We start from the raw sequence: 24,780 nt of genomic DNA, 5'->3' as shown, positions 1-24,780 counted from the left end.
GCATATACACTCATATACCCACACTTGTGCACATACAAAAAAATAAAACAAGGTCTCATGAAAGCAATGAAACTTGTTTTTTATAGTCTCTTATTCTATGATAAAAAAATACTCTGAAAACAATTCTAAGATACTCATGAGAAGTTTTTGAGGAAAGGCCCAAAGGATTTGATTTTTTTTTTTTTTTTTTGAGACCTTGTGCCTCTAAATGTGAATAGTCATTCAGGTTTAACATTCACTTCAAACTATAAATTCTAGTTTGTCCCTGAAAGTTGAGAATAATCTATATCTCTTCATGACAGACACGTGAGGAAAGAGAACAGCCAGTCAGTGATATTTGTTTTTAATGTTAGACTCCTGAGTTGCCTGTGAATTGGCAAACGTGTGGTTCTAAGAATATATCATCCTTCCCCTGAGCAATTATATGAACATGGAGTGATCTCTGTTTTATTTGAATTCAGGAAATAAATACTTTTCAGAATCTAATTATTTTCTGTACATTTTGATTTTTATATTCAATGTAAAAATGCTGTTTCTATTGAGTATCAATCTAAAAGGAAGAGGACCTGTTTTCAAGAAAGAAAAACATGCATGCTGAATGACAATCCATGGAATCACCTGATGCCTCATATAGATTGTGGAGGTCCTGCCCCCATCTTTTTTGCCCAGAGTACTCGAGGAGTGAGGGATAAGAGATTTAGATAGAAATATAGAGGGGAGTGAGACAGATTGAAACACAGGATAGCCTCGGGAGGGCCTGGATCCTTATCCACCAGCCCCTTCTGTCTCTTTTAAAGGGCTTTTTAAAGGAATTCCAAGGGGCAGGGCAAAAGACCTCCCCTTGCTAGATCAAAGCATGCCATACATCCAAGTGCAGACCTTTCCAAATACCTGGTAGCCACGCATGTGGTCAAGCAATACTCTAATGCAGCTCTGTTGGGTAAAGCAAGTTCAGATCTCACTAGGAAACCTTTGTGGGCCTCCACAATAGAATCTGTTGACTCCTGTGAAAACAGTGCTCACTGTAGTGAACTCAAGTGTCTCATGCTCACATAGCTATCCCTTCCCTGGAACCGAGGACAGCATTAGGTCAGCACACCCACCAGTGCTGATTTCCCTGAGTACTTCCCATGCTTAGGGAGCTACTTCAAATGCCAGGTTGAGGCTAGAGCTGAAGCTCCATTGGTAGAGTGCCTGCCTAGCATGCAAGAGACCCTGCTTCAATCCCCGGTACCACATAAAGCAGCAGGCACAATGATGTTCTCCTGTAACCCCAGCACTCTGGAGATGGCAACAGGGGGATCAGAAGTTCAAGGTCATCCTTGAACATTAGAAGTTCAAGACCAGCCTGAGATACAGGAGATTCTGTCTCTAAAAAACAGAAGGAAAAAACAAACCAACAAAACACCAGCTATTACTAGTTCCTGGAGCTTCTGCAAATTTTGCAACTGGCGCTCTTGCTGGGGTGGACTTGTATCACCACAGCTCTGCCAGTGAGGTGGTTTGAATGAGATGGCCCCATAGGTTTCTATGTCCCCAGTTGGTGGAAATGCTTGAGAAGGATTGTGGGTGTGGCTTTGTTGAAGGAGGTGTGTCACTGGGGGGGTGGGCTTTGAGGTTTCAAAAGCCCAAGCTATTTCCAATTAGCTCTCTGCCTCCTACTTTCAGCTAAGGATGTGAGTTCTCAGCTACCATCCCAGTGCCCTGCCTGCCTATGGCCATGCTTGCCTGCCATGATGGTCATGGACTCTCCCCCTCTGCAACCGTGAGCACCCAATGAAATGTTTTCTTTTTATAAGTCGCCTAGGTCGTGATGTCTTACCACAGTGATAGAAAAGCAGCCAAGATACCAGGTGATCCTAATAATTATAGGCCATGAGTTCTCCCAAAACACCAACATGGAGGCAAAGGCTATAGTAACCCCTCTGATGGGACTTCCATATCCACCACCCATCTGTTAATGTGCTGGGCAGATTTGGTTTCCCCAAACTGCAGCTCCTTTTTTTTTTTTTTTCCAATCTAGAAATGAACCCTTCCCTCACGGGCTTCTTAGGACGTAGGAGGCCACAGAGTCTCTTAAACATAACGTAGCAGAGTGCCTGGCGCAGAGCGGGGCCCTGAACACAGCAGTGGTAAGCCCAACTCGTCACAGACCTTGAAGGCTGTCTTTAAACCTCCTGCTTTGTTGTCTCTTTCTGATTTCAATACCTTTGTGGCCTCTTCTGGATTTTTTTCCCTTCAGTTTTCACTGCCTTAGATCTGTGTCCCATCAGAGCCCGAGTCCTTCACTGCCATCCTATGCGGGTGTCTAATTATCCCCTAAATGGACACACCCCACTGCACCCTTTCATGTCGGTACCTCATTAGAGTGCTAATTGGCTCATCTTGTTATCTCCATCCGTCAGCGGCGTCCCTTTCCTCTGCACCCCCTCCCAGTCCCCGCGCCTCTCTGTGCCCACTCCTTTCTTCTTGGTATTAAACTCTTCCTTTCATGCTTGTTGTCATCCCTCCCTTTCCGCACAGCTCATTACACCCCTCCATCTGTGAACTTCATTATCCCTTCCCATTTTTATCTCATTACCTCCTCCTCGTCGTGCGCATGTGATTAGCTCCTCCATTCACACACAGCACCGCCCCTCCGTTCTCTCCCTCCGCTTCTCATCATGCGCTGCCACCCCCACCCTCCCCATTTAAAGCTCCCGTTTACAAACCACATCATGCCCCCGTGCCTTTATCATTACACTCATCCATTTATGCATCTCATGACATCATTACCGATGTGTCTCTCGGTGTGCGTTTCTGTTTTGTCTGCCTCATTACGGCCCCATCAAGCATGGGCATGTCATTGCGGCCCCCTGAAACATTCATGTTGCCTCACATCCTTCTACGTTGGCATCCCATTAATTACATCCACTGTTCCCAGATTTGACAACCAACTAACAAAAACAGGCAGATAAGCATGTCTTGCTTTTAGAAAATTCAGTATGTTTCTCGGGCGCATAACATCAGTGTTTCTGATACGAGTCATTTATTTTGGAAAAATTTACATATACTTAGTTAGCTCAAAGATCCAAAGCATTATATTTTATGTATGTGAAAAGAGGCTTAGCTTCATTTTTAGATATCATTTTCACTACTTTTGTTATTTCTCTACAGTTTTCGAAGTAGTGTAATTACCCATGACGGCTGTAACAGCTCCTCCCTGAAGTTCGGGGGTCGCAGTATTTTGCAATTTCCAGTGGCATACTGGAAGCCTAGAGGAAGTGAGGATGTTTCCCCCAGAATGCTAGTGAATGGCAGGAGCATGAACTCTGATCCTCGTGCTCCAAGTCTGCCCTCTATACTGTAGCACATTGTGTGCACCCCCAAAAGCCCTATGTGATGTAACCCCTGTGTCATTCGATAAATATGCACATGCATCATGCGCACATAATAGTAATAGTAATAATAATAATAATAAAGTTTCAAGTATGTTTATGAATATAGATCACCTCATTTTAGCATCCATATGCACTCCCATTGTGCAAATAGACCACAGTTCGCTGTATCCATTTCTCACACACAGAGTAGCTACCCCGCTGATGATATCCACCTCAATCACTGTTACTTCACCTGTGCTTAACGCTGAGCTTCGTCTGTTGAATGACTGAATGAAGACATTTAAAATTCCAGCAGCATGGATGCAATGCCTTCTGTCTAAGGAAAACATGGCCCTTTCTCTTCTTTTTGCCTCCCCATTCAGAATGCTCCTGCCTCAGGATAGCCAGTGTCTCTCCGACCTGCACTTGAGCTCGACACACACAGGCCTCTGCACACGCCTCTCTGTGGTTTTCCTCTTCTCGTGGGAATAGACTCAGCTTGCCCACCGCAGCCACTCTGCTCCGTCATGACAGGGCTTTCCTTGGACATGCAGAGAATCCTTGCCCTTCATGTACTGTGCCACTTGTGGGGTTGTGTTTGACACGTATCTTGCAGAAAGCCTGGGAGGTTTTAGGAGTGTTCCCCACGTTTGTAGGGGTGCTATCAGCACTGAAATCAAGTGGGGTTTTGTTTTGTTTTTAAGTTCTCTCTCTCTCTCTCTCTCTCTCTCTCTCTCTCTCTCTGTGTGTGTGTGTGTGTGTGTGTGTGTGTGTGTGTGTGTGTGTGTGTGTGTGTGTGAAAGCATGCCACATGTGTGCGGGTCTCCGTGGAGGCCGGAAGAGAATGACAAACGCCAGTAGCCCAGGAGGCCAGACCTGGTCCTCTGGAAGAGCAGCAGCAAGTGCTCTTTACTGCTCGCCCATCTCTCCCGCACACTAGAATCAGTTTCATCTCCTTTTTTTACCACTTCAAGCAGTCACTACAGTGACAAAATAATTCTTAAATCTAGATGTTGCTCAAACGTTGACATGCATTGGCATATTAAAATGATTGGCACCTAAAAACGGATGCTCTGGTTCCCAGAACCGGGAACACTTCTCACCATCAAGAGGCAGTCACGGAGGAGAACAAACTGTTCTCTAGAGAAGTAAGTGTGACTGCTTTTTAAGAAGCAACCACTTAAGAAGTCATCGCAGACTGTTGCAAGCACCTCACACAGTCAAACCCCATGCATTGACGGTCCACAAAAGCCTATTCAGACACAAGAAGAAACTTACGTTCTAATTCCCAGAGAACTCTGAGCCTAGAAAGGTTTCCCCATGTGAAGTGGAAAAGAACCCCTGGTGTTCAGCTGGTGGAAATGTGAACATGAAGGTCATTCTGGAAAGCACTTTGGCAGAACCCAGTGACATTAAAGATATGCATGATGCAAAGTGTTTAATATCTCATGAAACCAAGTTTCTGGGGTTGAGCAGATTATTATTTTCTGAAAGCAAATAGCCTTGCCAGTTCCCTTTGACTTCTGTTGTTAGCACTGAGGCAACACAATGAGAACCAGATGTCATCTAACACATTATTGGGTCTGCACTACAGGCAAAGAACCCTGAACAGACGAATCTGGTCACTCATGTAGGGAGGGACAGCAGCCTCCTTCTCACCTTCTGAAAGGAGGGAAGAAAGAATTTATGCTCCTTGGAAAGAGGCCTGCATTTCTACTTTTGCCCGTTGGAATACTCTCCTGGGGAAAGATGAGACCAAATTCTCTACTGGACACCCAAATAGACGTGGATTTCTCCATGATCTTTGGTCTCATCCCCACACTGAATCATAAACACTTCTAAGAAAATAAATCTCCCTAGATGGTATCTCACTTTCTAGTCAGCCGTAAAGTTAGGTCCTACCATTGACTAAAAATTTCTCAGAAAGCCCTAATTCTGTAGAAACATACACACAAAACATAAACACACACGAATCTTCTCTACATGAACACCTTATGACCCAGGAATTCGATTCTGGAGAGACTGTCCCCTAACCATCCCTTTTCATACCACAAAAAGACAGGGGAGGATATTATGTTTCATGTGAGTACAAAGGTTATATACCCCTTGGTACCCATTACCAAGGGAATGGTTAGAAATATGGCTGGTGGGCACAGCACTATGAGGAGAGCTATGTGCACACACACACACACACACACACACACACACGTATGTGTACATACATGTTTGTGCATGTAGAGGGTACATTCACCCATGCTTACACATAAGGGCAAGCCACTATCAAGTGTCTTCTTCCATAACCCTCCATATTATTATTGTTGTTGTTGTTGTTTGGATACAGGGTGTCTCACTGATCCTGGATCTTACTGTTTCAGCTAGAAAGGTTTGCCAGAGACCATCATAGATCTCTTTGTCTCTGTCCCAACCCTTCAACACCGGGCTAACAGACATACAGCATTTGGTTGGCTTTTATCTGAGTTCTGAGGATCTGAACTCAGGTCCTCATTCCTGTGTAGCAGCACTTTACCCCCAAGCCCTATCCCCAGCCCTCATGGAGAGATCGTGAGTGAAACACACCCAGTGGAGTCCGCAGTATAATACCAGTTGTAAAACTGAAAATACCACTAAATGTTGACACACGTTTTTCAAGAACAGGTATTGGTCCCAAGATACAAATCAAAGGGTAAATATTTATATAAATGAACCTCGTTTCACAATGGCTTGACTTAAAATCTCCCAAACTTTTGGTGACATGAAAGTTTAACCAAATGCAGAGTTCACGCATATTCTTTGGAAAGCACATTGGGGTGTGCACATTTCTGAACATGCTCAATTTAAAGGCACAGTTAAAGGATGGGTGGCAAACACATTTTTGAGCATACTTGGCTTGAGGTTATGCACACATGTTCAAAGCTTAAAAAGCTGGTCAGGAACACTTTGAGCATGCTCAACTGTGTCAGAAAGATGGAGGACAGGAATGCCTCTGAGCATGCTGAGTTTTCTTCCAAATGTGTAGCAGAAAAAAAAAGAAAGGAATATCTTAAAGGCATGTTCATTAAGAGCTCATGCCTGCCTTGCTTAGCATCATAAAAGCCATATGCCTTGAAGAGAAATTATAATTCCAATTTTGAATTTTGGGTTATCTATGGCAAGACACTCTCTTGAGCTGCTCAGCAGCCAACAGCTAGCCAGGAGACCATCAGGATAAACAGCAGCCATCTGTGCACTGTGGTGGTCACGTGACTTCCCTGAGGAGAGGCAAACATCTACACACCCCAAGTATGACACCAACAGACTAAAGAAAAACTCATCCAAGTACAACAAGTGGAACCATTGAGTATATTGGGTTTATATACAAGAATGTGGACCTAAGCTTATTTATAGGAGCATGTGTGAGCACAAATCAGCTGCATGACCAAAAAATCCTACCCATCGCATAGGTGGTGACCTCCATAAAGTCCTACCCATTGCACAGACAGTGACCTCCATAAAGTCCTACCCATCTCATAGACAGTGACCTCCATAAAGTCCTACCCATCACACAGGCTGTGACCTCCATAAAGTCCTACCCATCACACAGGCTGTGACCTCCATAAAGTCCTACCCATCACACAGGCTGTGACCTCCATAAAGTCCTACCCATCACACCGGCTGTGACCTCCATAAAGTCCTACCCATCACACAGGCTGTGACCTCCATAAAACTTTACAGAGTCCCCCTTCAGTTACTCTTCCATCTCTCTATATTTTATTACCTCCTGAGATTCATAGCTGGGGCAGGATCATATGCAGTTGGGGACTGAAGAAGGCCACCAGAGTGAGTGACTGGGTGGCTAGAATCTCAGACGAAGGCTTTGTGCAGGTAATCACACCTGCTCTGATGTCAAGTTGGTAATGGCTGTGCCATGTCTAGAGGATGAAAGATTCCACAGCACTAAACTATGATGTTCATCAGGAGTCCTGTTTGTTTGTTTGTTTGTTTGTTTGTTTCTCAACTTGATGCAAACAAGGGTCACCTGGGAAGAGGGAGTCTCAGTTGAGGGATTGCCCAGGCTGTATTACCCTGTGACATTTGTCGTGAGAAATTGTCTTGATTGTTGACTGATGTGGGAAAGCCTTAGTCTACCATGTGTGGTGCCACCCCTGAGGAGGGGGTCTAAGGCTCTGTAAGAAATCTGGCTTAGCATGAGCCACAGGGAACAAGCCAGTGTTCCTCCATGGTTTCTACTTCAGTTCTTGCCTTCAGGTTCCTGCCCTGACTTCCCTTGTGATGGACTGTTGTCTAAAAGCATAAGCTAAATAAACCCTTCCCTCCTTGAGACCCCATTGTTCAAAATGTTTATCACAGCAACAGAAACCTAACTGGGATGGTAGAGTAGATATATTAAATGCATTTGAACTTCAGCATTTTAATTGTGGTGAGTTTATTTATACCTGTATCATAATGTGAGAAGTATCTGTATCAGTAGAAAGTAGGGACCAGTCTGAGGGGAAGGGTGGTGTCAGGGACAAAAGGGAATAAGAGAAGAACCTTGCCTCCAGCAGAGTAACACCCATGACTGAGTAATGTGGTTCCTTCATCTTCTTACCAAAGGAGGGGAAAGCAGGTCCCTGCAAAGAGACCAGTCTTATGCCACACTGTAGATACTCAGAGCATACCTGCTAAAGACTGGTGATAGTCATCAACTAGAAGAAAAGAATGGAAATTCTTTGTTTTTCAACACAAAAAGAGAACACAAAATGCTGGTTATCATTTCTAAAAATCTAATATTTTATTGCTGACACCACAATAACAATGTCAAAGCTTTCTTGGTGTTTCGCACAATAGTAACCTATTGCCCTTGATTTCACACTGATAAAATATATTGCTGATTTTAATGATATAAAATTTAAAATAATTTTGGTTTATAAAGAAGTGGTGCGTGGGGCTGGGGATGTGTCTACGTTGGCAGAGTACTTGCCTAGCATGCACAAAGTTCTGGGTTCCACTTGCAGCACAGTACAAAACCTGGACATAGTGATATACATCTGTGATCCTAAGACCTAGAAGATATAGGCAAGAAAATCAGAGGTTCCAGATGCTCATTAGTTACATAACAAGTTCAAGGCCAGCTTGGTACATATGAGGGAAAAAAATATGTGTTTATCAAATATTGATGAAGTTTGTGTTGCGTGACCCAAATGGCTACCATCATTTCCTACTTGGCCCATACTCTTCTATGACCTTTTCTATAAACCTTTTGGCTTAAACTCTTACGTCATTAGCCTCCATCCTCTAGGCGTGTTCTTTTTTGCCTTATTTGTAGGTAAATGTGAAGATTTGTCTTTTGAACTAAGTCATGTTACCACCTCTGTTAGTTCTTACATAAAGGTGTTCTCCAGAACTCTGTCTACTGTGAACCAAATGTGGGAGTTCTCATCCAGTCACTTGGTGCCATAACCAGAGTTACAACTGCCCTGAACTGCCAGACTCAGAATCCTGAAGGACACAAAGGACTTGAGTCTAGTCTGGGATCTCTACTGATAGTGGGAAGTCTGCCATGAGGACCTCATTGGTTATGTAATCCTAGATTTCCCTTAGTTTAGGCTACAAAAAATGAGAGGCAGTGGAACCTATCTCACATGTGGCATCCATGTTGAAGATTAAGACGCTGAATTCTACATGTCCAGACTAGCTCCATGCTGCCACTGCTAAGTGGCTATCTCCTACCTGGTGCTCACCTTCCTCCCCAAGCACTAAAACATTTTACCAAAGTCTAAACTAGGCCTGGTGATTTGCACAGCTCATCTCTTCCTCCCATATTGAACAATTTGAAATGATGACGTGTTCAGATTTTTAAATATGAAAATTGTGCTTTTGGGAATAGACTACATACTTTGTCACATGAAACCAAATACTGTGGGAAAGTATGAGCAGATGTATCAGGAAATTGGCAAATTCCTCAAATACCAATTAATAGACACAGGTCAGCCATCTCCACATCTGTTCCCAAAGGTGTAGAATTTTCCAGGCAGTGAACATCAGAATAACTTGGAAAGCTGTTGAAAAGCACGTGTTCTCAGACCTGACCACAGACTTATGTCAAGCTCTCACAGATGAGAGCTACATATAATGCTTATAGCAGCTCTCCCAAGATTCCTAATGTTGAATCCAGCTGAGAACTAATGATTTGGGGAAGCTATCTTAGAAATAACCAGCATGCCACACTGGCAAATTCAGACTCCTACAAAGTTTCACTTAGTGATTTTATTCTAAATACTTGTTAAATAAAACAAATTCCTATAATATTCATAGAGACGTGGGTATATTGTGTTGTGTTGTATTGTATTGTGTTGTGTTGCATTGTGTTGTATTGTATTGTTTGTATTGTATTTGCATAGTTGGGAATAAGTTCAAGGCATTGCACCTGGTAGGCAAGTACTCTACCATTGAGCTACATCCTCACCTCCCAGATTAGAGATTCAGAAAGATGTTCTCTAGATGAACATGGTAGCTTGCACCTGTTGTCCCAGCCAAGGAGGCAGAATTTCTAGAACATGAGTTTGAGGCCAGCCTGAGCAACATAGCAAGACCCATTTCTTGAAAAACAGGAAAAGAATTATTCTGCACATCTTCAATGAGCATACTTGAATAAACATGAAAATAGAAAACCCAAATGTTACCCTTGGTATAAATTAGAAATAAGATATATGTACCTCAATTAGTGAAATAACAATTCATTGAACTATACTATGGGCAAAATAGTTTGTCATATTTCCAAAAGTGACAAAAGAGCACCAAAGTCCGTCTGCCTGTGAAGGAGCTTTTGTCCAGTGCAAGGTCAAAGGTCACATAGTAAGCTGCTCATATAGTAAGCTGCTCACCGCACACAAGCGGAAGGCATCTTCCAGTGTCCCGTCCTGCTTCCTGGGACAGCAGAACTATAGTACCTTCATCCCTTTATCCATAGTCCCTGCCACACCAGCTGCTCTGACACTGTGCTTTATTAACTGAATTCAACAGCAGTATTTTTCAGTAGCTGAAAGAATAAAAAGATTAAGTTAGAGGGTGGACATTCTTTAAAGTCTCATGCTAATTCATGCATTCAACATAGTGTTTCTTACATCATACCTGTTCAATGACAGATGAATTATTGATTATACTCCCTCAATAAATTCATTTCATACCTAGGACTGCTTATAGTTAGGGTGTGCACTCTAGAAATTACTATTAAAGCATGGAGTCTAATGTGCAAGAACCTTAGAGACTTCTTGAATTTTTTCATTTCTATTTCTTATAAGAACTTGAGCTTTCAAGCTAGAAGTCCTGTTAACTAGAAGCACACACAGTACACGAGGCAAGCCCATGTTTCCTTTCTGTGCATGGAGAACTTTAGAACAGAATTTAAATGTGCCAGAAGACAAAGCTCTTCCAGATGTATGTTCTGACTGATTTCTAGAAAACTCTTCCCAGACCTTCTCAGTACATCAGCCATGGCATGAGCTCCAGAGCCCACTTCACACTTTAAAAACAAGTTTCACATTTATTTATGTGCTTAGAGGAGGGCATGGCATGGATGCCATGTGCACATGCAGGAGCCAGGGGACAACTTGAGGGATTGGTTATCTCTTCCCACCACGGATTCCAGGAATTGAACTCAGGTCATCAAGCCTGGTGGAAAGCCCCTCTACCCAAGTGTCTTTGCCTGCTAAGCTACCTGTGCACCCCCCCTCTCTCTCTCTCTCTCTCACACACACACACACACAGAGAGAGAGAGAGAGAGAGAGAGAGAGAGAGAGAGAGAGTTTTATAGAATATAATAAAATAATGTTGTAAATGTCTGCTCATCTCTCGCTGCTACCTTGTTTATTTTTCCCTAAGTAGATTTACAAGAGACTTCTTTATGGTTTTCCAGATTCTTAATTTCATTAATTACTTTTTGCTAAAGTTGGAGACAAACTTATTTAAACAACTGTGTTTATAAGACCATTTTCCCTCGGGTGACTTTTTAACTTTTTTAATTAAGTAACACTTGCTAGAGAAATCCTTCTCAGAATATGTTTACTGGTATTATTATGTAATTCTTCCCTAAGTCCTCATAAACAATGTGAGCTCACTGTAGCTCAAGTTTACTGAGACCTGATTTGAAGGGCACCTAGGAGACTGACTCTTCTGAGTAGGACCCTCCTTCTTTTTGAGAATAGCCAAAAGACCAGGGTGTTGGCAAAAAACATTTATTTGTTGTTGGATAAGCACAGTTCTTGATCTCTTGCTAGCTACTGGAAGCTACTCATAGTTTCCTCGAGTTTCTTGTTTCTCCAAGGCCAGTAGGAGAGCCTTCCTTTGTAGGTGAATGCTAGCAAGATGGATCTTACGTGTGCAAGGTGTGTGTGTGTGTGGTGCGTGTGGTGTGTGTGTGTGTTATAAAATTGATATTCTGTCATCTTTGCCATTTTCTAAAAAGACACAGGAGCCTCCAATACTCAAGGGTAAAGGATTATCCAAGCAGCTGAACATTGACAAATGAACATTGTTGGTAGGTCATCTGAAGGCCCATCTACCACAATCCCATCCGAACTGAAATACCAAGAGAGAGATGGAGAATCAGATATGAACTTTTTATCATTCTTCTATAGTCCAAATATCTAAAAGGAAGTTTGTAATTTTCTAAACTAATTTTTGAAACAAGTTGTCTTGTTTTGAAGAGGAGGTAAATAGGAAAGGAAGGAGATGTGGCCGTATATCAGTTCTGGGGCAAAATTGAGGACTCAGAAGGGTAAAGATAAATTAAAAAAAAAAATGGCCCCAAGCACATTTAAGATGTGCAAATTCCGAAACATGTCACTGGCAGTCTGCCCTTGCTTATTTTGTGACTTACTTTGACTTTCCACAGATATTTGAAATCTATTTAAAGTTGGCTGTCACTGACAAGTGCAATCATTCCTGTAACTATCGTCCATCTTCCTTGCTCGGATCCCTTTGCATAACACCTCAGTCCTCCGAAGGACTAAACCTGCTCTTGGCTTCAGGACTTGAGCTCTGGGATATGGCCCACCATCTGTCTTAAACTTCTTGAATAACTTTTTGCCAAGGCAAGTGTGGATTATAGGCAACAACCTGGGACATTCCCGGTCTCAGAACAGGAAAAATAAAGGAAGCTCTACGTATTATTTAAGTACTTTGTTTGCTAGTAGTGTTTTCGGGGAATGAAGAATTGATCTCTAATTGTGTGAGAAACAAAGACTGATCTGCATGCCGATGGCCAAGGGCAGACTTCAGAGACCTTGCAGTTTTGAAACAGATATTTATGAACATCTGCTTTCTTCCCATAAATTTTAATATGGATTTTATCCTTTGAAACATACCAAGCTCCCAGGTGCTTCTTTGGTCTTTATCTTGGGGAACATTCTTTTTTTTTTTTAAAAAAAAAAAGTCTCTTTTTTCCAATAAACACATTCTAAATCATTTTGTTAAGACAACATTCATTCATGAGTATGGGTGCATGTGCATGTACATGTGCGCTTGCACACACACACACACACACACACACACACACACACACACACACACACAGGGTCTGTTGAAATGTGTCTAATGTTAGGAATCCAAAATACTGTATTCAGCATATTAAACCTCCAAAATGTCTAATCCCGGATTGTAACACACAGTTTTGTTAATAAAGACGCTGAAAGGCCTGGTCTGTAGTTTTCATTAGAAAGGTTTGTTTAATGCTTGTTTGTGTGACAAGCACTTTCAGAGGCTGAGGTTTCAAACATCCAGTTCAACAAACAAGATCCCTGTCCTCATTGTGTTTATCTTCTGGTGAACATGAATGTTCTCTAAAAAGAATTCTTAAATTGCCATTATGCCTATATCGTTCTTTGGCAAATGGGATTTGTACTGGGCCTATAAACCAGTGATGCCTCTCCATTTCCAGGGCTACACTAGATAGATACTCAGGATGCAGCTGTTACCAAAGCAGATTTGAGTTCCGGTCTCAAATGGCTCAGAGTCTAGTACGCTTCCCATCTGCGTCTACAAATGAAGAAGCAGGAGCTCTGGGGTGGGATCTGTGTTACCCGTTGCCCCTTCTCCACTCAGGTCCATCGGAAGCCACGCAAACACCACAAGCAACACTTGGCCTTTCTGAATGCTGAGAGTTATTACGACAAGTAGAAAAGGTGAAAGTACAGGACCAAAGGCAAGACAGTGAAGTCATAGTGCTAGTACACCAGCACCAACAAAGTACATTGAAGGTGTGCATGTAAGCTAGGCAAGCAAGAACACAAGTCCTTCTTAGGAGGATCAAGCTCTCCAGAGTGCAGTCCTGGTGCCTCATAACACAGGATACAGGTTATTTACATAACCGGAAAGCTCCTGAAGGACAGTAGAGAAATGTCATTTCATTGGGCTAGTGGCTTTCCATCTACTTATGGTCTAAGGGACCGTCTTTCTGCTCTGCCTCCTGAAGAAGAATATGAGGTCAGGGTACCACAGGCCATCTGAAAACTAGTGTCAAATTCTACTCATCTACTAAAAAATATGATTAATTTACTGAGAAACAATTTCAAAGATGATTTCCCACTAAAACGAACAGCACTATATTGTGGAATAGGAGAGAATATCTATGTACAGATCTAAGATAAATCTTAAGGGTAAATAGTACTGGAGATGAGGACAAATGAGCTCATCTCTGTATTTTCCGTCTTTCTCTAAAAAGCCAGCGTTATGAAAATGATATTTGGGGTATGAATATTTAGTTCTCAATTTTGTATGCAACTTAAATATAAAGGTATTCAGCCGGGTGTTGGTAGCACACACCTTTAATCCAGCCCTTCAGAGGCAGAGGCAGGTGGATCTCTGTGAGCTGAGTGAGTCCAGCCTGGTCTACAGAGGGAGTTCCAGGACTGCTGGGTCTGTTACACAGAGTAACACTGTCTCAAAAAACAAAACAAATAATAGACAGACAGACAGACAGACAGACAGACAGACAGATAGAGCCATTTCTCCAGCAGCATTTCCTTCAACCACAGTGCCACTCAGATGTCCTTTCTTTATAGAAATTTTAGAGGTGCTTCAAATGCAGGAAAATTCTGAGCCACTTCAGATTCTGGTGTCTCCCCTGCACCCCAAACCTTGGGCCTGAGGCTGTGTTCCCTCACTCCACAATGAAGAGCCATCCCATGGAAGAATCTGAGCTAAGTGCCGCTTTCCAAGACTGGTCAAGAGAGGCCCCTCTCTGTGCTCTCTTGGTCCCAGCACTGCTGCTGAGCACCGGCCCTTCCAGCTCCACATCCCCTTCTTCTGGTGTCAGGCGCTCCGCAGCGCATCCGGCAGGCGTGCTCATTCCTTTGTGCTTTGTGTTCCCGAAACAGGATCTGGAGCAGGTTCAGCTCCATCTGGAAGAAGTGAGGTTCTTTGACGTGTTTGGCTTCAGTGAAACAGCAGGGGCATGGCAATGCTTCATGTGCAACAACCCTGAAAAGGCAACCGGTGAGTGCCCCCCTCCCTTGTTACAAAGACCCAGTTGTGCACCTTCGGATGGGCAGGGGTCTCTGAGCCCAGGGGCTCTAGCTGGCCTTCTGCTTGGTAAATGTCCGTCCGTCCCCCTCCCCCTCCTCCCCCGCTGTACTAATTTACAGAGTAGTGTCTGATCGCTGCCTCGTGCTGAGAAAGGCTTCTCACTGGAGTGGCTGTGCAAAAAAGACAAGATGCCAGAAGGAAGGGATACAGAATCAGAAAGGAGAGAGAGGAGTCTGTGACCTGTTTGTGGTTATCAAGAGAGCAAGGTTGGGATGGCTTTGTGGTAGAACACTTGCAAAGCGAGTACGAAATCCCGGGTCCAGTCTCCATTATTTATTTCAAGGAGGGAGAGATGGAGGGAGGGAGAGAGAAGAGGAGGGAGGGGAAGGGAGGAATGAACGAATGAAGGACGAGAGAGATGTTTTACTCTGAAAGTATCTTTATTTCACCCAAATGACCCTGAAGGTAGGGGAAAACATTCTGCCCAGCTGTGCCTCAAAGAGCTGAGGCCACACTCCATGAGGGACCGAGCACCCAGGCCGCATTGTCTTGTGATTATTCCTTGTGGTGATGTTTGGTGAGTGATCCATGTGCACTGCTCATTGGCAGCAACCAGTTGCTACCCACTCACCATTCCTCACCTTTTCTGCCGCCCAAGGGGTCTAGTCCACCAACCTCACTAAAGTCATTGTCAGTGGATACGAGCAAGGCTCCATGCTAAGCATGCCAGATGCCTGCATTCATTCAGTCGACACAGCACTATTGAGGTAAATGTTTTGTTTCCTGCACCTTCTCTTCCAATTTGGGGATTTTGTCATCTCAAAGACGGCCTATAGGGGCAAGCCTATCCTCCTGTTAACTGCCAAGATGTTAGGCTGGATCTTAAAAAAAAAAAAAAAAAAAAAAAAAAAAAAGGAAGTGTCTATTTGACCAGACAGAGATGTAAGGGGCTCACAGAGAGGTACCAATTAAAATGCATTACCCCACGGGAAGGGCATGGAAGGAAGAAGCAGGCAGTGGAGGATGCCAGCCTTTGTGAGGCACAGATTGTAGGCTGATTACAGAGTCTGGTTTAAGCCCATGCCAGAGTGAACACCTCAGCTTGTAAAAAGTTAATTCAAGCAAATAAGAAGTTGGGGAATTGCATGCCTCCATTATAAAACTTTCTAATTAGAGCTTTACCACATGTATGCAAAAAGACAGCGCATAAAAGCATCCTCATTTGAGAGCATGGTGAAATAAGGTCCTTGTCTTAGGTGGCGCCAAGAGGGCCCTTCAGAAGTGCTCACTCCAAGTGAGCTAAGTCCTTAATACAATAAATATTGAATCAGACTTTCTGAGGGAGGCCTCAGGAAAGGCACTAAACATTACAAGACGTTCCTTTAATATGAATTTTCTCAAATTCGCTGCCACGCACTTGAAAAGAACATTTTGCACATCACCGTCTTATTTGTTTTTCTCACCATGAAGCACAGACTGGGAACATGGAGCGATAAAAGCTCTAACAAGGCCAAATACTTTATAGCAGAACATATTGAATCAAAATGTTCGGCCCTAAAAACTTCTGTGTGTTTGGATTTCTTTCCTCATTTCCTTGGGCTGCGTGAAGGAGGATCTAAGACAGAGAGGAGCCCTCTTTTAAACTGTTATTTTCACACTCAGAAACTCATGAGTCCCTGAAGAGTTTATATTTGTTGTTGATTCCATCTTCTTTTTATATGGGCATATAAATTACACATTTAAACTAAGCAAAAGGTCTAACATCATCCTGCAGCCAAATGTATTCTTCAGGGAGAAGGCATTTGCATTCTTATTGTGCTTAAATTCCAGCTAGAAAGATGACTAAGACATACAAATGAATATCTGGGTCATGAGCGTGATGGTCTGGTTGTGTGCCTTTTGCATGGGCTGAGTTTCTTCTACAGGATGCCCGGAGACAGAAAGATGAGGAAGGTACAGTGCTTCTGCTTTGGAAGGGATCCACAGTCCAGCTAGGGCCAGAAGACTTCTGTGAGAAAATCTTACTCTGCTTGTCATACATTCTTTAGCATACAATAAATACTCATTGAATGAATGAATTTGTATATGATATTTAAAAAACGGCCAAGTTGCCAGGCTCATGCCTTTAATCCCAGCATTCAGGAGGCAGAGACAGGTGGATCTCTGAGTTCAAGGCCAGCCTGATCTACAAAGAAAGTTCCAGGACAGCCAGGGCTACACAGAGAAACCCTGTCTCAAAACACAAAACAACAACAACAACAAAAAAAAAAACCTAGCCAAATCAAATACTCCTTAATATTAACATGTGATCCTTCAAGCCCGTGATGATGTGTTAACCATACCAAATACACATCACTATACCATACTTAGGGTATTGCGAACCTAGTAAGAGAAGTTTGGTCCTGTTTCCTCCAAAAGAGGACTCGCCGCATAGAAACCAGATGATCAACCTCACATCTGGCTGTATTTTGCCCAGCTCTATGCTGTGCACAACCCTGGACTCCACTTGTGCCTGCCTTGGGTCAGATAGCCTGCCACCTGGGAGAGGACGACTTGAAAGAAGTAGGATTGCTCTCCAACAGAAAAGACTGAATGGACTGATCCACCACCACTACCACAGGGACTAACCAGTGATACAGTAATTGTTCCCATCTAGTCTGTGTTCCGGCATTTTTTAACTACTACCCACCTCTATAAGTGGGTAACAAATCATAAGGCAATTACACATCAGGAAAGAAATCCAGAGCTACAGAAGATTTCTTCAAATGTTCAGACTAAGGCTCTAGGAGTCCTTCAGACGTCAACAGTCATCACCTGGCCTGTGTCACCACCTCACGTACGTCCCAACCCTGGTGAAATTCTCATCATCACTGCCTTCCCATCTTTTCCATCATCACACAGAAGCACGCTGAAGTTTAATGTCTAGTCCTCAATACCGTTAAATTGAAATGAATCAAAGAAGAAACTAAATGCTAGAGCAGCAGAGAGGCCCTGAGATCATGACAATTTATCATTCTAACTAATGTGTTGTTGCGTGTTGCGTGTGTTTTTCTTCTTTTATTGTCATTATTGTACAAAGAGAGAGAGAGAGAGAGAAAGAAAGAAAGAAAGAAAGAAAGAAAGAAAGAAAGAAAGAAAGAAAGAAAAGAGAAAGAGAGAGAGAGAAAGGAAAGAAAAACAAAACACAGATTCAGCAATTTCCCCCAAGGTTGCACAGTTATTCACTGGTAGAACTAGCATTTTCTTCAAGATAAACTAATTCCAGAAATTGAAATTTCAACTTCTAGAGCCAGTCCAAATTAAAAACATAGAATTTTAGAAACTTCAATAAAAATTATTCTGCAATGTTACAGTGTGTTGTAAAGACCAAAGGGAAGTTTAATTGTTTAGATGTGATCTGCCTCTTTGATTTATTTTACAAGAGCTGGAACTTTGATATGGTAATAAGTGGGTGATCATTACATGTAGTCAGTGATTAAAATAGAAACTATTTCCAGTCCAATTGCTGATTCAGTTCCAATAGTCATTTTACAAAGTAGAAAGCAGATGATTTCAAAATCCCAGAAATAACTCAGAAACCCTCCGAGACCTGACCGGTGACGTTTACTGCGCATCCCCTTACTCCACGTGAATGAGAGAACAAAGGTTGAGCAAGACGATTTAGCCGAACACAACTGACTTCTGGAAAACCATGCAGACTCCCTTATCAGCTGCCTGTGACAGTAAAGGAAGTCAGAGGGCTGCTCTGTCAGGACTTCTCGTCTGCCACACTTTTTTAAGGAGGAGAGAGAAGTAGGTCATGACTTTCACTCTTGCTGCCTGAAGCACGTGGGGTGACTTAGTTCTCGTAACCTGCAAAAGAGAGAAAGAAAGAAAGAAAGAAAGAAAGAAAGAAAGAAAAAAAAAAAAAAAAAAAAAAAAAAAAAAAAAAAAAGAAAGAAAAAAGAAAGAAAGAAAGAAAAAAAAAAAAAAAAAAAAAAAAAAAAAAAAAAAAAAAAAAAAAAAAAAAAAAAAAAAAAAAAAAAAAAAAAAAAGAAAGAAAAAAGAAAGAAAGAAAGAAAAGAAAAAGAAAGAAAGAAAGAAAGAAAAAAAAAGAAAGAAAGAAAGAAAGAAAGAAAGAAAGAAAGAAAGAAAGAAAGAAAGAAAGAAAGAAAGAAAGAAAGAAAGAAAAAGAAGAAGGGAAAGCTCAGAATTTTGGCACACATGTCCTCTATAAACCCAAGTAATCCCCAGCATAGTCACTGTCTGAGTCATTTGATATTTAGAATCTGAATGTGGTTGTCAGTAGGAGGTCTCCACGGATTCTAAAAGAAAATAGAAGAATCCTTGTTGAACAATGTTCTATCACGAGTCCTCTGTAGAACTGGTTGTAAATATTTGCTGGATGAGACAGCATGCTGCCCTTTCAATCACACAAACAAATGGAAGGGGTTCTAAATAAACTCAGGGTGGAAATGGCCTCCTCAGTGAGGAGATTATCTTCAGACACTACAGACAATGGGAATTAAGGTGTGGCAATCCTTCAGTACATACCATTCTTGTGGGCTAGATGCCTTTCTGCACCAAATGCCAACATGAATATGGGCTAAATGACCCTAGAGAACCCAACTCGTAGCCCATACATAGCTTGTGAGTCCACTAATAGGAAACTTTTTCATTTAATTTCAATGTCACTTTCATAGAACTTCAACCATAAAGAAAGAATCCACGTTAGACTTAGGCAATGGCTGGGGTTTTCATATCTTTCCATGAATATTCAAGCACAGGCTTATCGGATAAATATTACTAGCCTCCCCAAAACAGCACAATACTGTTGTACACAACTCCACAGCTCATATTTTTACACTGTCAGTGACTATTGCCTTGTATTGATTACATAAAATTGAACCCAACTTATTGTTCAGATACTCTGAATTATCAATAATGATATAAACGTGTACTCATCAACCCAGATTGTAGACGAATTTCTAAATGGTCTTATTAAATAAAAAACACAGAGCCAGATGTGAAAGCCTGGGAGAGATCAGGGAAATAGGGAAAGACACAGCTAACCTTACCTCACCAACTCCACAGCTTCCAAATACAAGTTATTTCCTGTCTACCCACGTCTATATGCCTTGCTATAGAATTAAGGTGTGTGCTACCACACCTGGCTCTGTTTCCAGTGTAGCATTGAACACACAGAGATCCTGCCTGCTAAGTGATAAGATTAAGGGAATGTGCTACCATTGCCTGACTTCTTTGTTTACTTAAAATGGCTTGCTATTTCCTCTCATCTCTAGGAAAGCTTTATTTATTAAAGCACAAATAAAATATCACCACACTAGATGATTTATCATCTTGAAATTCTTTTTCTTTCTTCTTCCTCATCTTTCAACTTCAAGTTCTATCTAGGCTGCAGCAGCAGCATCACCCCCCAAAAATATATATATACACCCCTCTCTAAGACAGAATGAACTCTCCTTCCCTTTGCTCTTTCTGTCTTCTGCCTGCATGTCTGCATTGCACATGGCATATCGACATCAAACAGTAACGTGAACGATGCATTATGTATGATTCCAGGCCTAGTACACAGCCAATGTTCAATAATCACTGACAAAGAGATGGGTGATTAAGCAATTTGTGAATCATGTCAGTGGTAGCATAGGCATGATAGAAAATTGCTGTGGGATGTTCTGTATGGCAAATGTGTTGCTCTGATTGGTTAATAAATAAAACACTGATTGGCCAGTAGCCAGGCAGGAAGTATAGGCAGGACTAACAGAGTGGAGAATTGAGGGAACAGGAAGGCAGAGAGAGAGACCTGCCAGCCGCTGCCATAACAAGCGAGATATAAGGTGCCAATAAGCCACAAGCCACGTGGCTACTTATAGATTAATAGAAATGGGTTAATTTAAGATATAAGAACAGTTAGCAAGAAGCCTGAGCCATTAGGCCAAACAGTTTAAATAATATAAGCGTCTGTGTGTTTATTTTATAAGTGGGCTGTCGGACTGCCGGGGCTTGGTGGGACCTGGAGAAAAGCTCTCCAGCTACAGAAAATTGGGTTTGTTTTTGAAACAAGGGTTTAAAAGACCCCAGCACTTGCAAGAGTGAATCAGGAAGATCATGAGTTGGAGGCTAGCTGGGGCTATATAGCGAGACTGTATCACAATCAAAATCTAATGTTGACTTATTGACTTTTAAATTTACTAGTTTTAGTTGGTATACAAAATAATGGATCCCATCATGTCATTTTCAAACATACACATCATTGTAACTTGCTCGTGCTAACTCATCTTACCTCCCATCACCTCCTCTGGCTTTGTTGATCTTCCTCTGCCCTTAATAGTCCTCCTTCTGTGTGTGTGTGTGTGTGTGTGTGTGTGTGTGTGTGTGTGTGTGTGTGTTTGCACACAAGCTTATTAAAGCTAGATTCTGTATGTGACAGAAGATAAACAATATTTATTTGTTTTCCCCATTGTCCTCTCTTCATCTCTGCTCTCCTTCACTTTCCAGCTCTTCTTCTCCTTCTACTTGTATGGCAAATACATAATGCATATTCATTAATTCATAATAATGTATATCAGAGAGAAAACATTAAATGTTTGTCTTTCTGTCTTATTTCTCTTAACATGACTCTCTTCAGTTCTACCCACTTTTCTGAAAATGAAATAACTTCCTTCTCCTTTATGTCTGAACAAAACTCCACCATATATAGCTACCACATTTCTTCATCCATTTATCAAGGCCATCTGGGCTGGTTCCACAGCTTGTTTGTTGGGAACAGTACAATAGTGAGCATAGCTGTGCAATAGCTCTGAAGTATGCTGACTTAGCTTCCCTTGACGGGAGGAACTGGATCTTCCTAATAGTCAGCCTTCCTTTGGGGACTCAGTCCTTGGTACCTCTTAGAGAAGCTAGAACAAGCCACAGTAACATCACCACCTCTCTGAGAAAGGCAGAGGAATTTACTTAACACCAATATAAGCCCGCTCATGACCACAACACAGAAAATAGCAAAAATCATGTCCAGTGTGCTGTAAATACAAAAGTCATATAGAGGAAATGTAGAAATAGCAAATCAATGAGATAAAAGAAAGAAGGCAGTGACAGGGGCAGAATTTAGCAAGGGTAAAATAAATGAAGGGGAAGTAGAAGAACAGAGAAGAATGCTATCAAGGAAATGAAGAGCAGAAGAAATAAAAGGGAAGGTTTACCCATTGTGGAAAAAAATTAATAAATATGATGATGCTATGATGAAATCCATTATTTGCATACTAACCTAAAATATTAATGTAAAACAATTAGAAAATTAGATAAATATAGGTAGAGGAACAAAAGCTAGAAACATAAAACTTAAAAAATAAGATAAAATAAAAACTCTACTGAATGTGAAGTAAAGCAAAAGATGGAGGACACAAAGGATAAGGGAAAATTTACCCAATAGTTATGGAAAAAACATAATTAAACAAGTAAAAGGAGGACAAAAAATTAGAGCGTAAAACCTTAAAAAAAAAAAAAAAGGTAAAGTATGGCTGGGATGTATCTCAGTTGGCCGAGCGTTTGCCTAGCACAATGACCCTGGATTTGATCACAGCACTATATCAAAACAAAGGCGTAGTGGCATATTCCTGTAATCTCACCATGTGGGAAGTGGAGACAGAAAGATCAGAAGTTCAAGTTATCTTCTGTTACCTAGTGAGTTCAGAGCCAGAAAAACTATTATTGAAAGTGTAGTAAAATGGGAAGTGTGGGTGGGGGACACAAATGCAAGGCAGGAAAAGAGGAAGGGGTTGGGCAGCTTGTGGTTTTCTTTACTCCAACATTGAAATCTTCCAGACACAATGGGGTCCATGGAGCTTGCAGATCCATGTATTTCCTCTGGTTTGCCAGACTTCTGTAGAGCTGAGTTCCCACTGAGTACCTACGCCTTCTGCTGGCCATAATTATCTTTGCAGTCTGTGGATGCCAGTCCTCAAACCCTCCAGAGACTCCCCAGTTCACACACCCTGGGGTGGCTAGTGCTTAATGAAAAGCCAGCTTGGGAGAAGCATGCACAGCACTGAGAAATACACAGGGAGATTTGTCTCTGTACTTTCATCATGTGTGTGCACATATGTGTGCATACATACACGCTACACACACACTAAACACACGCAATGCACACACACACAAGGCACACACACACACACACACACACGTGTGTGTGTGTGTGTGTGTGTGTGTGTGTGTGCTTCCACTGCCCTATCTGTTGTAGAATATTATTTTAAGGTGGGTTATTTTTGTTTATGTTGCATTTGTTTAACTCTGTGAAGCTGTGTTCCTGTGCCCGTCTAAAATACCTAATGGTCTAATAAAGAACTTATGGCCAATAGCAAGGCAGGAGAAAGGATAGGTGGGGCTGGCAGGCAGAGAGAATTAATAGAAGGAGAGATCTGGGAAGAAGAAGGAAGTAGCCAGAGAAGGAGGAAGACATCAGGGACCAGCCACAAAGCTACACAGCAAGCCACAGAGTAAGAGTAAGATTTACAGAAGTGAAGCCGGCGTGTGCGCACGCTTAATCCACACTCGGAGCAGAGCCAGGCGATCTCTGTGAGTCGAGGCCAGCCTGGCTACCAAGTGAGTCCCAGAAACGCAAAGCTACACAGAGAAACCCTGTCTTGAAAAATCAAAAAAAAAAAAAAAAAGATTTACAGAAGTGAGAGAACAGAAAAAGTCCAGAGGCATAAGGGTGATGGGATAATTAAAGTTAAAGAAAGCTGGCTAGAAACAAGCCAAGCTAAGACTGAACATTTAGAATTAAGAATAAGCCTCCATGTGTGATTTATTTGGGAGCTGGGTGACGGGTCCCCCAAAAGAATAAACAACCCCAACAATACCTATCTACTTCTTTGTGAATTTTGAATTTGAGGATTTTTTTTATCCTGATTCTTCTTCAATTTGTTACTGAGAGGCGATTTCTCATCTGCCATCCATACTCTAAAGTTCATCTGTCATTTTTTTTAAAAATAAAAATAGCCTGGCTCTCTGCTACTGTAGTCACAAGCACTCAAGAGACTGAGACAGAGGGAGCACTTGAGGTGCTCAAGGTGAGCTGGACAACATAGCGAGGATTGTCACAAAAACACTGATCAATGGGCAATAACCAGGGACCCAGCTGTAAGTCCGCACACCTACAGCCTCCTGATTTTTGACAAGGACATCAAAAATACACATTGGAGAAAAGCCAGCATGATGCTGGGGAAGCTGAATATCTACGTAGGGGAAATCTGATCCTCCCTTTCTCACCCTGCACACAAATCAGCTTTAAAAATTTCAGTGTTATACCTGAAACTCTGAAACTTCTAGAAGAAAGAATAGGGAATACACTTCAGGATGTAGGCTCAGACAAGGACCTTCTGATTAGGACCCAGGACGCCCAGGAACCAGCACCCACAACCAACAAGCAGGATGTGTCGGGATGTCAAAAGAGTCTCTACTGTAAAGAAAACTGCTGATCTACTGAAGCGGCAGCCTACAGAATGGGGGAAATGTCTTTGCCAGCTACACATCTGATAGAGGATTTGTACGTAAAATATATGGAGAACTCAAAAAACAAAACACTAAGAAAACAAACAACCCAATTAAAAAGGAGCCTATGGGACTGTTTGGGCCTCTGGAACTAAACAGAGTTCTCAAAATAAGAAACATAAGTGGCCAAGACTGTTTTTTAATTTTTACAAACTGACAGGTACATAGGCAAAATGTCACTTACAACATGGAGTGTGGATAACACAAAGGCAGCTGCATTAATGAGAGCCCACCCAGCCTGAGCGGGTGAAGGCGGCATCTCAGAGCTCTCTGGTTGATTTGCAGGCAGCTGTGGTATTGTATTCCCCCAAATATTGTGCATGCTAATAAACTTATCTGGGGTCAGAACAGAGCAGCCACAATATTA

At 42.0% G+C, this 24,780-nt stretch overlaps 1 protein-coding gene across 1 annotated transcript in view; it reads left to right on the top strand.

Annotated features, from left to right (window-relative positions):
• Positions 1-24,780, top strand: part of Veph1 (ventricular zone expressed PH domain containing 1) — a 222,517-nt gene that overhangs the window by 175,694 nt on the left and 22,043 nt on the right. Inside the window, 1 exon segment of the mRNA XM_037206642.1 lies at positions 14,714-14,831. Within this exon segment, the coding sequence (XP_037062537.1) occupies positions 14,714-14,831 (118 nt within the window).

Source organism: Peromyscus leucopus, chromosome 6 (assembly GCF_004664715.2).
Source record: "Peromyscus leucopus breed LL Stock chromosome 6, UCI_PerLeu_2.1, whole genome shotgun sequence".
NCBI lineage: Eukaryota > Metazoa > Chordata > Mammalia > Rodentia > Cricetidae > Peromyscus > Peromyscus leucopus.
The sequence above is the reverse complement of the archived record's forward strand: the minus strand, read 5'-3'. Positions and strand labels throughout refer to the sequence as shown.